This window comes from Vulpes lagopus, chromosome 3 (genome assembly GCF_018345385.1).
Source record: "Vulpes lagopus strain Blue_001 chromosome 3, ASM1834538v1, whole genome shotgun sequence".
Lineage (NCBI taxonomy): Eukaryota > Metazoa > Chordata > Mammalia > Carnivora > Canidae > Vulpes > Vulpes lagopus.
The window spans coordinates 76,518,890-76,535,193 of NC_054826.1; the positions used below are offsets into that span (position 1 = coordinate 76,518,890).

Sequence of the window (16,304 nt, forward strand, 5' to 3'; positions counted from 1 at the left end):
ATAACCCACTGTCTGAGTTCTGCTCTCAAATAACACAGGAGGGCGCAGGTGGGTTGTGGGTAACTGGTGGTGAGAGCCGTGAACAGAATCCACGGGGTTCACTGGTGACCCCTACTGTCTGTCCGGAATTCTTCCTAATTCAGTATCGTAGAAAGAGACTCGGCAAGGTCTGAGCTCCTGCTTCTACTTTCCGTACAACCCTAGACTTCTCCCAGTTCGAGGAGCGCTCATGTCTCAGTTGTCCCAGCTCCCCACAAAAACAAGAGCAGGAGAGGTTCCAGGAAGGAGAAATGCTCCAATGGGGCGGGGCCGTGGGGGCGGGGTAGGGTCCCGCCGGCAGCTTCCAGCTTCGCTCAGTGGCTCAGCGGCTCAGCGGCCTTTGTGCATGCGGCGAGGGATGACCTGGACGACCTGGACGCGGCTGGCGTGCTCAGGCGCCGGATCCAGCCGTGTTTGTGCTCGCGTTTGATGTTGCTCGGCTGATACTCGTTGCCACGCGCCTTACCCCCGGTTCTGCTGTTTGTCATGGACCTCCGTGCACAGAAGCCCACTGCAGACTTGGACGCATTTGTAGGTGATAGAAGATACTGGAATGCTCAGATCATTAAGTAGTATCAGAAGGCTCTAATAACTAGCTTACCTGTCTTGTCAGTCTTGATATGATTTATTCCACTGGTCCTCAGTCTTAAATTTTTTTTTTTTTTTTAAATAATGGCTAACTCCTCTGTTCATTACCAATCATTAGTGCCAACTGAAAGACCTGACATCACTGAGATTGATAGTGGTTTTAGCAATTGTGGATTTTTTTCACTTGGCTTTTATGTAAGCCTGATGCATCAAGTTTACTTCCTGCTCTTTGGGAAGTCCTGTTCTTGTCTGCAATCTTCTCTCAGCCAATACTGCTGCCAAGAGTTAATGAATACTTTTTCTTTTTTTAAAGCCCTGGAACAGGACTGAGATAAGGGTATTGAGTATTACATATATGTCTGAATCTTTTCAATCTAATCCAACTTTTAAATTTTAGACCTTAAAATAAAAAATAGGTCAATAGTTTTGTACTTTGATTCACATTTGAAACTGGATCTGATCCTCAGAATATAATACCACTATAGCTATAATAGAAATTGTTATGTCCTTATGGGAGGGCGCATTCTTATTGGTGATTCAAAATATCTAAGAATAAAAGTCATCTTCTGGATATCTTGTTTAGTGCCAGGGTTTTATTGTTATTGACTTGGTCCCTGAGATTAGAATGTGTTCTGGAATGCACATAGTTGATGTTTCCTTGCATCCAGGGAAAGGTGATGAACAGAGAGGGCAGGAAGGAAGTTAAGGGCAGATGCCACTGTGGAAGCTGTCACTACCAAATGACTTACAGCCACGTAGTGCAGGAGGACGTCGTGCAATGGCATTATTCTTCCCCCACTGTTGGCACAGGAATAAAACCGAGAGGTAGATTTTGAGTAAGTCCTTGAATCTGTCTATTCATCTAGACAAAGGTATCCTGCTTCATTTACCCTTTCCTTCTCCTCCCCTCAATTCTGGAGTAGTTTCTCCTTCCAGTTCCATTTTAATGGATATGGCTTTCTGGAGTGGGTGCTGCCCCGACCCCAGAAGGGCTATGTCTCTGGGTAGTAGGCATGCCTGCAGACATAAGAAGTGAGCATAGAGTGTCAGGTCCCCTGTTCTCAAGCATGTGCACCAGAATCTGAGGCTGCCTTTGACCCTGACTTTGCTCAGTCCCGGGAGGCCATGCAATGATTTTGTTTGTGCAGGCAGCAACATCACATGTCCCAGCAATAAATATGTATGAAATTCTCTAGTTAATTTTAAAGGCACCTAGGCTAGGATGCTATTGCATCCATTCAGATGAAAACTGTTTCTGCCCTCCTGTGACAGAGGAGAAGACACCTTGAAGTATGTTCATTAAGGTAGCCAGAGCAGTGGCCTTTTTTAAGGGCTATTAATGGTGGTCTGAAAAATTTGCTATTACCTATAGCTTACAAAACAGTTGGGTTAGAGGGTATGTATGTGAGTGTGTTGTTTTTATTACAAATTATCTGCACCTCTGCTTTGTTCTTTGTTTCTTTTCATGGAGCATTGTGTTCCCAATACATCTGCAGGGGGCTCGTGGGATGTTTTTAATGCATTTTAAATGATACAGCCTCCGGAGGCCAAATTATGAGCCAGAATTTTCCTGTTTAGTAGCCTGCCAAAAATCTCTGTCCAGCCTAATTTGCATTATGATTAGAAAACACAATAAACTTGATGCAGTTGTTGAGTCTTCAGAAATCACGGAGTTTCCTTCCAAGTGTGCGTATGTGTGTTGACATTAGGGCTGGATTGGATGTACCAGTACGGGCTCCCAAAAATGTCAGAGCAAGGGCAAGGGCTTTCAAGCTTCCTGTGCTAGAGAAAAGAAAATGCTTATTAAGAAAATGAGAGAAAATACCTTTACAGTAGTGTACTGTGTTTATTGGGGGAAAAAAACCCCACCCTATAAGTAGATTTCTGAGGGAGAAGCACTGAAACCAGAGAAGACAAGAAGGTACCTAGTGGGATCATGCTTCCATGCTGGGGGACCAGCAGAGAGGTCAATGTGGTTGGAGTGGAGTGCTGGAGGAAGAGGAGTAAGAGATGAGATTGGGAGGTAATGGGTCTGGGGGTTTGGTGGCCAGCATGCAGATCATGTAGAGCCTTTGAGCCATGGTCAGGAGTTTGACTTTCACTCTGAGATGGGAGCCACAGGAGGGGGGTGGCAGGCAAGAAAGGGATTTGAGAAAATTAATGAAGTGATCTTGCTTTGATTGCTATGTCAAGAAGAGATTATGAAGTGGAGGCCACGGTGGGTTCTAGATGGTCTATTAGAAGGCTATTCCATAGTCCACACCAAGAAATGGAGTGGGTTGTTCTAGGATGTAGTAGTGAAGATGGTGACCATTGGATCCTAGGTGCATTTTGAAGGAATATCCTTTTAGGATTTAAGGATGAATTAGAAGTAGGTTTGAGCCAAAGAGAGGATCAAGAAAGACTTTGAGGTTTTGGTTTCAATGACTAGAATAGTTACCATCATGTAAGATGGGAAAGGTAGTAAGTCAGATAGATTTACAGTGAGAAGCTCAGAAGTTCAGTTGAGATGTCTAGACATCCACATGGAAATTACAGATAGGCAGCAGTATAGAAATTCTCCCAAACGAGACTTTCGGGAGAGTTGTCCTTAATTAATGCCTAGAGAAGAGCAAGTACATATCATTGTAAATCACATAAAGAAAATGCAAGGACAAGCTACAGCGTAGGAAAATATGTTTGTAACCTATATAACCAACACAAAACTACAAATCAGTAAGAAAAGTGGACAGTCCCAAAGAAAAATGGATAGAGACTTGACCAGACTCTTCACATAAGCAGATAGCCAAATGAGCAATAAACAAATGAACAAGTACACATTGAAAGGCAAAATAAACCACAAGTCTTCTCTATGCTGTCAGAAAATAGAAATGGTTGCAATTGCTTAGAACAATTTGGCATTACCTAATGATACTGGAAATATTCACTGTCTGTGACTCAGCACTTCCACTCCTGGATTGATTTCACAGTGGGTGCACATGTGCACCAGATGTATAGAAGAATGTTTTTTGTGACATTGTTCGTAATAGTAAAAAAACAAAAACAAAAAAAACCCAAAATGACCAAAATACCCATTGTCCAGAAATTGTATAAATAAATAAATTGTATTGTGCTCATCCAGTGGGATATTATAAGGCAATAAAAATATTGTTAGACTCAGTAATGTGGGTGAATGAAATCACAAGTTAATTTAGCAGAGGGTGCTAAATAAAAGGCAAAAAAAAATGCAAAACTAACGTTTAGAAATATATAGGCAAGGAACAGTTTATTTTAAAAGAAAGAATGCAAAGAATTCTTACTGTAAGTAAGAATCAGGAGAGCGATTACCTCTCAGGGATGGAGGGCTGTGATCTGGAAGGGACACACCAGGCTTCGGGGGAGCAGGCAATGTTCTGTTTCTTGATTGGGTGCTGGTCTCCTGAGGGTACTACGTATGTAGTAATGGGACCCTTTATACTTGCCTAGTTGTTTCGTTTTATCCTGAGACTTTTAATCTAGGAAACAGTATGAAGGAAGTGAGGCTTTTATCATCTTTCCAGTCAGTATTTGCCCAGACAAGACATTTTCTACATCATCTGGAGTGGAATTCAGTACATCCTAGGCACTGCTGTTCATGGAACTTATAATCCTGTAAGGGTGATCGAGAATGTACACAGTTGCTCATATCTGGGGGAAAGACAAAGGCAGAGACCTGAGTTTTTATCCTAGCTCTACCCCTCCTCAGCTGTGTGACTTGGAGCAGGTACTTGACTTTCTAAGCTATGGTTTTATTTTTTGCAAAAGGCAGATGGTAGTATCTGCCACAGAGTTATGGAGGTAAAATGCTTGGTACATAGTAACTAGTGCCTTGAAGTGTTAGCTGCTTTTGGAAGTAAGTGATGATAGAATATGAAACACCATGAACTAGACATTATAATGCACGGAAAGTACAGTGTGCTCATCACAGCTTAAAGGGAGGAGGGCATGTGGGAAGGCGCTGTGAAAGATGTTTTCCCAGCCCTCCCCACACCTTCAGTAGGTTGGAGGGAGGGATTCCAGCACTGTACCAGAGAGTACAGCCTGACCAGGGTGGTGGGGGTGGGGGTGTGCAGCTACTTGTGCTACAGTGTTCCCATGTGACTGGCAAAGCTTGCCATGTAAGGCCCTGGGCCAGAGTGGTCTCCACAGGTGTTTGCCTCGCATGATGGGTTTCAGTTTTTTAAATTTATTTTTTAGGGAAAGAGTCTTTAGAGGAAGACATGAACTTGGCCTTTAACCACAGTTCCAGCCACTCCCTGTACCGAGGCCCATCCCTTCTTTGCTAGATGTCTGGACCCTGAAGGAATTTATGTTTGCAAACCTTAGACTATCACTTTCGGCAGAGTGTGAAATATCATGAGGAGAGCATGGGAAACTTTCATAGGGACTGAATCATGGAAGGACTGGAATGTTATGCCAGTGATGTTGTACCTTTTCAGGGAATAGGGAGTCATTGAAGGGTTTTGAGTGGCTTACTGAGGTATTAGGGTTTGTGGATGATCTACATTGGATCTGAGGAGATGTTTTGGCAGTGGCCCAGGGAAGAAGAATGAAAGACTTGAACTAGATTGGGGCCGTGAGCACAGGAAGAAGAGGGTGGTTTGACAGCTGTTAGGGAGGCTGATTTAATGCCAATTGGTAACTGATGAGATGTGAGGTGTTGATTGAGAATGATGGTTCCAGTAACAGAAGGGGTTTGGAGGTGGAAATAAGTGTGGGCCCAAGAGGCATTTAGTGGTGACATAATGCATTTGAAGTAGGAGGCTGACTTTCTGCTCAGGCTGCTCAGTAGAGTGGTTGAAAACTTGGTTCATAAAAGACTCAATGCTGTGAGAGATAGTTTTGAACTTTTTTACAAAGCTTATAAGGATAACATGATAAATTGTTTTTGACAACCTACTGACTCAGTGTAGTTACTGCCCTATGGTGCTCTCTACTTAGTCTGGTGCAGATATTTCTAGTGCTTGGTGGCTGTCAGTAAACCCAGGATGTTGGTTGCAGGACTGGGTAGTAAGTACACAGAAATATTTAGCATGGATTGGTGAGAACCGGGGAGGGAGCATCTCGGGCTTACTCAGAAGTTGCATTAAAAGCTGGGTCCCGGGGCTAGTGGCTGGAAGGCTTGCCTCACTTGGCATTGGCTAGATGACAACAAACCCAGGCTTGCACACACACTTCATCCAGACTGGAATTTGGCAAACCTGCTGCATTCTGGGTGGGAGGCCTGGCTCAACAGCCAGCCTACCCGTGCACCTGTGGTGGTTTTCTCAGGTGAACAGTTTTCAGGCTCTCTACCTGCTAGAGAGGATTTTGCCCAGAATAAAAGGCATTCAGTGAGGAGTTCTTTTTTATTTTATTTTATTTTATTTTATTTTATTTTATTTTATTTTTATTTTTATTTTTATTTTTATTTTATTTTAAAGATTTTATTTATTTATTCCTGAGAGACTCAGAGGCAGAGACATAGGCATTAGGGAGCCTGATGCGGGACCTGATCCCAGGACCCTAGGATCACGCCCTGAGCCAAAGGCAGACGCTCAACTACTGAGCCATAAGTAAGTTCTTGAATCTCTTATATAGGAGGCATGGTTCACAGAAGTGGCTCCAGAAAGCCTTTGTAAATTATAAAAAAGATGGCATTTATGTGTGATTGAATTATGCTTAAGCCAGCCTGTTTTAGGTCAAAATAATGTTATACTTGTATTTTTTAATGGGCTGGACCTTTGCTTTTGGGCTCAGTATATAATGAGTAGATATAGTAACAAAATGCTCAAGTTTAAGTCCTTAGAATTTTAGAGGTTCGGGAAGCCTAGGTGGCCCAGTGGGTGAGCATCTGTCTTCGGCACAGGGTGTGATCCCGGGATCTGGGATCAAGTCCCACATCAGGCTCCTTGCAGGGAGTCTGCTTCTCCCTCTGCCTGTGTCTCTGCCTCTCTCTCTCTGTGACTCTCAGGAATAAATAAATAATAAAATCTTTAAAAAAAAAAAAAGAATTTTATAGATTTACAGTTTGTATCTTTGCTAATGGCTTTCTCAGTTATGTTGATTTTTTTTTTTATTAATACTGAATCCTAAGGAGCAAGCCTTTATTCATATAACCCTAATTCCATTTGCTGCTGATTATCTGTTATATAACATAGTTTCCATTCTACAGGGTTTTTTTTTAATGTTAATATATTGCAAGAGTAGGAGTTATAAAACTGTTTCATAATCTTTGTGATTGACTTTATAAAGTATATTTATAGAAAAATCTGATTAAAAAATTTTTAATCTACCTAATAATTTTGCTTTGGATATATTTAAGGCAAACACATGAATGTATTTCAAATGTATTAATAAAATTTGCTTGTCTATTTACTTTTCAGTGTGAATGATTTTTTTTGTTCTAGTTCAAAATCACTGACCTTGGAAGATTTAAAATTGCTCATAAAGTGTTAAGACCTTTGATTAGAACTTTAAAATCATGCCTTGAGTTTTATGCCCACCTTGAAGATGCCACTGAAACTGGAGTTTTTTTCTGATAGCAGGTTTTGTGTCGGCCTATAAGCCAGGCTCCATTTAGAGTGTTTGTGGTGTCATGAACTATGGGTTTAACATGGGCAGGTGGATTCAGGAGGTCATCTCAAGCCCTGTTGGAGCTGAATGGCTTGAATTTACATGGTATCTGTTTAAAACAAACAATTTCTGGATTTTTGTTGGGTAAATTCTGTGGTCGGTGAGTTACTCAGGATCCCTCCCTTGCTCTGCTACCTGCTTATCGCTCATCTTAATTCTCTCATGATTTTGAAGGGAGGGATGTTTCTGTATATCTGTGGTTCTCTTTGTATTGTGGTTTCTTTGTTCCAAGGAAGAACCCTGTTTTCTGCTCAGAAACTCCATGCTCTGCTCTGAAATTGCCTGTCACCTGAGGGATGTCAGAACAAAGCAGGCAGCAGAGCTGTTTGTTCCCACTCTGTCTTTTGGGGATGGCGAACACTGAATCTTCGGCAAACAGTCTCAGGATGGCTTGATCTTTTCCAAATGGGTTAGTGTAACCCAGGGACCTTACTTGAGTTATGGTAACAACAGATTTACCATCAAATTCTCCTTAGGGTATAGCTCTTGAGAGGAAAAAGCCTCTTAAAATCGAGAGCTTTTATGGCTTTTATTATTAGTTTAATCTGTATTCTTAAGGAAGTACCTAATCAGATATTGACAATATAGACCATCTGTCTAAATAGGAATATTTTCCTGTAAACCAATGACAGCCTTACCTTTTCTCAGATTAATATTCTGTGACAAATGCGGCTTCATGGGCCAGACATTTTTCAGCGTTAGATTGAATCCTTTATTGTTTTCATTTACTTCAGGGCAGAAGAATAATGCTAAAAAAACAAAAAGGGGGGTGTTTTTTCAAATAAAATGGCAGCAATTGAAAACATATTGGAGGAAAACAGCTAATATTTTTTTTAAAAACTTGGCAAAGAATTTAAAGGTTTCAAGACTAGAGTTCATTTTTCTAAAACCAATAGATAACATTTAAGCTTAGTGTCCATAAACTGTTTTAGGGCAAAGATAATGTCTTCACTAGTGATGTCACCTATGTCTAAGGTGGGACCTATAGAGAGAAGACACACAAGTCATGTTCATAGAATAAAAAGGTGGAGACTTGTACGCTTTGCTGTTTTTTCCCCCATGAGTGATATTTGTCCCATTGGGGTCTTTTGTCTAAAATGCCAAGATCTCTTCTTGTTCTCTATCCATTTCTCTTATTTCTTTTAATTACTGCTTGATCTTGCAGAACCTGAGTTTTAAAGAGCCAGCTAAAAATAGACTTGTCACTGTAAGCACCACCTCGCATCTGCTTTTTTCCTGGGTCCCTGCAAGGTTGACCAGCTTTTTTTGGAGTTGCACATGAGAAACAGTTGGAGGAAAACAAGCATCTGTTTAGTCAACGTTTCCAGTGTTAGAAGACTATGTCAGATTAAAAAAAAATTTTTTTTTTAACCAAGTATGTGCTTACAGAGCATTGGAATTGTGTCCAGTGTGGAGAGGTTTCGGTGCAGCTTTTTGAGGTTGCTCAGGGCCAGCTAATCTTTCTGTTGCCCATCATACCATATACAGGATTTACAAAGAAACAGCATCCTCCAGGCGAGCATGCATGGCTTACTGGTTTCTGGTTGATCATTTTAAACACCAAGGATGCAGTGACCACTGGAGGAGTCTGAACTTGATTCCTCTTAGGTTTGCTCAGGATCCAGTGGAGAACCCTGGCTTGGTGTTCAGAGTAGGAGGTGGGTCCTAGACTCTGCTGCCTTCCAGCTGAATTATCTTGGTCTAGTCACTTGTTTTGTCACATATAAAATGGGGGTGACCATGCCTGCCTAATGCATATGAAGATTGTGGTACACAGTGTTTCCCTGAAGAAATGGTTTTGAAGGTAAAATTAGGGAGCAGTGTCAGCTTAGACCCCTACATAAAACTGTGATTCCTTGTTTATAATAGCTTTTACTTACCCTCCCCTTGATTTTGAAAATATTGGACCCTGTTGGTATCATTCTGTCCAACCTCTGCTATGGATCAACACAACCTCCCAATTGAGAATGTTAGAAATAATGCATAGTTCTTATTGAGAACCCCAGTTGTCATATGTCTGATGGAATTCCTTTATTCCTTTTTTGATTTCAATGGTTGGAGTAGGTTTTTAAAAAAACTTTTCAATGACACCATAATTCTGTCTTTTACTTGTATAAATAAGAAGTCTCCTCCCCCCCACCTTGATTTTTAGGAAAGATGTAGGAGGTGTAATGTATGGTTTCATTATAGAAAGATAATTAATTATACTGATTTTTGCCAAAGGATGCTTGTTAGTATATTGGGAAATAGCATTCAGAATAATTTACTAAGTATACTTTGTGATTGTGACATCTCTTCCTTTTTTACACACACATTATATAAATCTGAGTAAATGAATTCATTTAGTAAAAACTAACTGTAAAATTTCTATTTTTAATTTAATTTTTATGATAGTATATAAAATTTGAGAAGTACCACAGGGTATGTGTATATATATGTTGGTATGTATGTGTGTGTGTGTGTGTGTGTGTGTGTGTGTGTGTGTGTATGTATGTGTGTGTATATAGATGTATGTATAGATGTGTATGTATGTGCATATGGTGTATGTGTGTGTGTATATTGAAAAGCAAGCTTCCTTCCTTACCTCATTCCCTACTTTCCCATTTCCTCCCTACAGAGGCAACTTCTTATGAGTTTTTTTTTTTTAAGATTTTATCTACCTATTTATGAGAAAGAGAGAGAGAGGCAGAGACACAGGCAGAGGGAGAAGCAGGCTCCATGCAGGGAACCCGATGTGGGACTTGATCCCGGGACCCCAGAATCACACCCTGAGCCGAAGGCAGACGCTTTAACCACTGAGCCACCCAAGCATCCCTCTTACGAGTTTTTAAAAACAGAAATTTGTGTTTCATCATGGTTTGATGCTGAGGTTTGTCTGCCCTGCCATTTTCAGCCTTTTGGCTCAGGTCAAAGGTGCCTGTGTGTGTGTGCTATAATTTTTGGTTTTAAGTTAGAGGAACCGAGGAACAGGTTCCTCACAGTTACACTTGGCAATCAGCAGAAACAAGGATTGTAACTTCTGTGTTGATACCTCTTACTCAGTGTAACCAGCTCTTAGAGCCTGTGTTTCCCTGGCTTGTGAGTATCTAGATTTTCACGTGTGTGTTTTTTTTTCCATTTTCCAGTTGCAGCATGAGAAAGCTGAGCTAGAACAGCATCTGGAACAGGAGCAGGAATTCCAGGTCAACAAACTGATGAAGAAAATAAAAAAACTGGAGAATGATACCATTTCTAAGCAGCTTACATTAGAACAGGTAAGAATCTCTAGTTCTCTCCATATACTTTTTTCTCCTATAATCAACATGTTCTTTTAGGTCTTCAGACAGCCTGAGGAATATAAGTGAAAAATACCTTCCAGCTGTTTCTTCCCATAGTTGGAAACTTCATTTCTAAAGTAAGCGTCAACTGATCTGCAGAGCACCTGCTCTCTCTCACACACTTTCTCTGTTTTTAATCCAAATTAATAAAGTTTCTGGAGATATGTTGTGATGTACTGATTCACAGGCAGGAAATGTCAGGTTCCCTTTACAAAGGGCGAACAGTGTGTATGTAACCCAGGATGGGTTCTGTGAAGGTTCCTGAGACAGTGTTGGCGTGGACTAAAACCTTTCTCAGGAGTTCTTCAGAACAAACAATTCACGTTTTTCTTTGAATTTTTAGCAGTATTATTAGCAATTATTACCAGTATTATTTGAACCATATCTTTTCGATTTGTTGATATGGATGTGGAGTCATAGACCTGATTGCTTATCCTGGTTCAGCCACTAATTAGTTGTATGACCTTGCATTAACTTCTCTGGACCCAAGTTTTCCATTTGTAAACAGAGAAGGACAAACAAATCAGTCATGGGAAGCTCTCTAAAAGGTGGAGATTAATAATGTCCATCCGTCCCTATGTCTGTTGTCCTTGGCAGACATTTGTGTTTGAGCATGGGCCTTGCCTGGAGAGTCCAGACTGGTCCTTGTGCTCCTTCGACACACACAGAACTGTGGGCAGCCACCATAAGCCCATCTAAGTCGGTATGTCAGACAAAAGTACTTGTTATCCCTAGCCTAGGTACTCCCTAATGCTTTTTTCTCCTCCCTAATGCTTTCCCTCCTGCCCCTCCCAAATGCTTTTTTACTTTCCCTAAGATAAATTATAAGAAGCTGACCATCATGTACTGTGATCTGGCTTCCGTGTAAAATTCAGTGTATTGATGAAGATCTAGCTCTTTGTAAGTTTGACCCTGATTGCCAATTCGATGGTTTGGCTACCTTTGATGTGAAGTGGTCTGATTTATCTCAACGTGAGAGTCTTTCTGTATGTCTCAGTCCGTGCTGACTGGTTTGGAAATCACTCCCAAGGCTGTTTCATTATTGTTCCTGAGAATGAAATGATGTAAATGTCAGGTTTGAGAGGAAGTCAGGGTTGGTTTTAACCTGACTTCTGTTTTCCATGTTTTTCTTGAATCTCCGTATATCAAAGAAAGGAATGTCACTGAGTTCTCTAAGACTGTGAATAATGGTCCTAAAAACATTTCTCTATCCCTTCCAGGTAAAAGAAAGTTCCATTTACAAAGGTTGACTTTTTTTTTTTTTAAGATTTTACTTATTTATTTGAAAGAGAGAGAATATGAGTGAGGGGGAGAGGGAGAGGCAGATACAGACTCCGCATTGAGCAGGGAGCTGGATACAGGACTCATCCCAGGACCCTAGGATCATGACCTGAACCAAAAACAGATGCTTAACTGAGCCACCCAGGCATCCCAAAGGTTGGCTATTTTATACATATCCAGAGTAATCTATACTTACCATTTATCTTCGAAATTCAGATGCGTATCTAAATTAAGAAAACTCCTACCATACACAGTTTAAAAACATTTTGTTCCAAAGTTCACCTGCTTAATTCCTAAGATAGACAATAACCAGTTCCATTCAAGTTAAAACTTTGAAGATTCTTGTTTAAGCTCCTGACACATCAAGTATTTGTTATTGGTATTTCTTAATCAAGAGCTAACCAAGTGACCAAGTCAGACGTTCATGGTGGTTGGTGTGAGAACTTCACTTGGTCACGGACTTCCTGGTGATGGCTGTCAGTAATTGACACAGCTTCTCTCTTGCATTTGTTCAGAAGCTCCGAAGGGGATCCTGGGACTGGGGCTGTGGCCACAAGGTGGAGGTAGTGGCCTGGCGTCTGAGAGAGGATGGTCTGATCTCAGAGTCCATGGGGGAGAGGAAGTGGGTTGTTGTACCATCTTAAGACTCCTTGGGGACTTTAGTAACTGAAACCCTTTAAAATGATGTCCAAGGCATACATTCTCACCAGGTTAATGACAGAGTGCACTCTCAGGGTTATTTCAGACCTCAGCCCATTAAGCAATGGATTTCTACAGTGGAATCTATGCACTGTAAAGCTCTATTCTGGAAATAAACCTCAGATCTGGGGTATGAAGTTCCTATTTTAATTAAGATGGATAAATTTATCATCATCCTGAAACTCCCTTCCCCCTCACCCTTTGTTTTAGATATGTCCAGGGTGATTGAATGTTGGGGACCTTATTCTGTATTTTGTTTAACTATAAATAATTTTAGTAAGTGCTTTGGGGGAATGTTTTTTTTGTTTTTGTTTTTTTCTCCCAGTAGAACCAAATCTCTTCTGTGTTTCCATGAATGTGGTCTGATCCTCTCTTCTGGTCATCTCGTGATTATCATCCATGTGATATGCTGTATGACACAGTCCATGTTACAGAATATATCCTTTATTATAGATCATTATCAAGACCAAAGGCATGTAGTACATTATGTATTATAATGATTTGTATGTAGTACATGCCTATGCTCATTTATCTGACAATAAACCTATTTTTTAAACTGTAAGCCATTTGAAGTTAATTATCTCACGTGTCTTACAGTATACCACTGCTTTGTTGGAAGAGTTTAAGTGTAGATTTGGCCAGGTAACTGGAGAGTGGTCATTTGTGTTTTGGAAGGATGTACGGTGTAGTGTTTAGGGATTGAGCACTGGATTCCAAAGGAACTGGATGTGAACCTGGTTCCTCTGCTTAATACTCTAAGTCACTTTTTTTTTGTTGGTGGAGGTAGTAGCTTTATTGAGATAAATTCACATACCGCAAAAATTATCCATTTAAAATGCACAGTTTATTGATTTTTAGTATATTACGAATTGTGTAACCATAAGCACCATCAATTTTAGAGCGTTTTCATCACCTCAAAAAAGATACCTTGGGGATCCCTGGGTGGCTCAGTGGTTTAGGGTCTGCCTTCACCCCGGGGCATGATCCTGGAGTCCCGGGATTGAGTTTCACATCAGGCTTCCTGCATGGAGCCTGCTTATCCCTCTGCCTGTATCTCTGCCTCTCTCTCTGTATCTCTCTTATTTAAATAAATAAAATCTTAAAAAAAAAAAAAAAGGATACCTTATATCTGTCAGCTGCCACTCTGAATTTCTCATTCCCTTTAAGCAGCCACTGTTCTACTTCCTGTTTCTGTATTTGCCCATTCTGGATACTTCATAAAATTAGGATCCTATAGTATGTCATCTTTTGTGAATGATTTCTTTCACTTAGTATAAGGGTTTTATCCATGTTGTAGTATGTAGTATGTATCAGTACTTCTTTTCCTGACTGAATAATGTTTCACTGCATGGGTATACCATATTTTGTGAATCCATTCATTATTTGATGGACATTTGGGTGTTTTAACCTTTTGGTTTTTACAAATAGTGCTGCTCTGAACATTCATGTACATTTTTATAAAAAGGTTTAGGGAAAGATCATAAGCTGTGTTGGGGAAAGGGCACAGAGAGAGAGCAAAAGCAGACTCCAGGCTGAGTGTGGGGCCCATTGTGGGACTTGATCTCATGACCCGGAGATCGTGACCTGAGCTGAAACCAAGAGTCAGATGCTTAACTGATTGAGTCACTCAGGTCACCCTTAGGTTCAGTTTTTCATGTGGCTATATGTTTTCATTTTTCTTGGGCACATATCTTGGAGTAAATTTGCTGGATTTTATGGTAACTCCATGTTTACGTTTTGGGGAGATTGCTAGACTGTTTTTCTTTTTTCCTTTTTAAAGATTGATTTACTTAGTTTAGAGAGTGTGCCCAAGTGTGAGCTGGGGGAGGGGCAGAGGGAGAAAAGCTGACTCCATGCTGAGCATGGAGCTCACTGTGAGGCTCAATCCCAAGGCCCTAAGCCCATGACCTGAGCTGAAACCATGAGTCAGATGCTTAACTGACTGAGCCACCCAGGCACCCCTAGACTGTTTTTCAAAGTGGCTACACCATATTGATTATAGCCATCCTGGTAAATGTGGAGTGGTATCTCATTGTAGTTTTGTATTTTCCTGATGACTAATGATTTTGAGAATCTTTTAGGTACTACTTGGCCGTTTTTGTATCTTTAGTACAAATGTCTATTAAAGATCATATTCTTACTGAATTGTAAGAGTTCCTTATATATTCTAGATGGCAGTTCCCATATCAGATATATCATTTGCAACTCACATGCCAGGAGGCTCCCACTGTAGACTAGGATTAGTTTAGTCATCTTGACTTTTGTGTTGTTATGAGCTTTTTTTTTTTTTTTCAACTGGTGGTCACTTCTTGCAAAACCCTTGTTTGAAAATTTTTGTTCAAACATGGTCATTGTTAGTCTCTTATTTGGTATTCACATTTTCTGAGGTGACAGTAAGAACATTTAGAACTTGGAATATTCTCTTAGTGTCAGGAAATCTTGACCTTGAATGTTTTCTGCCAACCAGGAAGGATTTTTCTTCTTTCTCTGGAGAAGGATAACTAGTATTAAAAAGCAGGCAGCATTAGCTTATTTATTAAGTGAAGTTCAAGTCAGCTCTGTGGAGGGCCCTCTGTACACTTGGCATAGAAAACTGTGGGAAAGGAGGAAACAGTGGCCATAAGCAGGTGGACTAGAGGAAGTACAAGCAAGTGAAATGAATTAATGGAGAATTAGTCCCATAATTCAGCTAACACTTGCATCACGAACAGGATCACCTGCCACATACTGACATCCTTTCTCTGTTGTCTAGCTGGCCCAGCAAGTGTGGTTTTCTCTTATGTTTGGAATGGGGGTGTCATCTTTTAGCTGAGATATCCCTGACTCCCCAAAAGCTGAGATCCCCTTGTCTAAAATTGGATTCAGAATTGGATGGTAATTTCATTCATTAGCATCGATTTATAACAACAGTATTAGCCCACATAGTTAAGGAAATTTCTTCCTTGGGTTCAAATCTTCCTTCCATCTGAATAACCTGTATGGCATCAGGCAAGCAATTTGAGCTCTTTTGTGAAATAGACATAGACACCAATACCTAATTTGTAGCTTTGTTGGGAGGCTTACTCTTGCACCCTGCCTCTCCTCACACTTCACACATAGCCATGTTCTTTCATCCTTCCACTCAGAACTGTTCCAGTGTGGACTGCACAGCAAGAGAGATGTTAACATGGCAACCCAGGACACTGATGTTTTTGTAACTGTGTCTGTGACGGGCACGGGTTTCCTAAAACAATGCTTCTTGTGCTTTGCACTGATTTTCTGTTGAATTTTGTTTTCATTTTTTAACAAAATGTAGGTTACAGCGGACTGATTTTGCAGTCCCAGTAATGGTTCATGACCTGCAGTTGGAAAACCATGCTCTGCTGTGGGTAGTGCTTTTCTGCCCTGAGATCTCCCTGGACGTGTTTCTCCGACAGTTAGGGATGTGTGCCTGTGTGCCTGTGTGCCATCAAGTAGTTACAGGATGATCAGTACTTCTCCTGTGTTACTGGGTACACAAACAGCAGTTAGCAAACAATTAAACAAAATGTTTCTTCCCTATAAATTTTCTAATAAGTTAAAGGAGGAAAGGCACAATGTCGACCTTACCACCATGTCCCTCTGACTCACATCTAGCAAGCCCTCCAGAAATTGTAGCTGCTGCCTTTAATAATGGAAGTTTCCACTTAATTTCTGCGGTACTTTGCCCTACCCATTTTCCAGGAAAGTGAGCATGCATACTCTGAGCCTCCAGTGTCTCCCAGCTTC

At 40.7% G+C, this 16,304-nt stretch overlaps 1 protein-coding gene across 1 annotated transcript in view; it reads left to right on the plus strand.

The window, feature by feature from the left end:
- The window catches only part of CCDC6 (coiled-coil domain containing 6), a 111,639-nt gene that overhangs the window by 57,555 nt on the left and 37,780 nt on the right, over positions 1-16,304 (plus strand). The window contains exon 3 of the mRNA XM_041748765.1: positions 10,386-10,514. Coding sequence (XP_041604699.1) covers positions 10,386-10,514 — 129 coding nt within the window. The remainder of the gene's footprint in view (positions 1-10,385; positions 10,515-16,304) is intronic.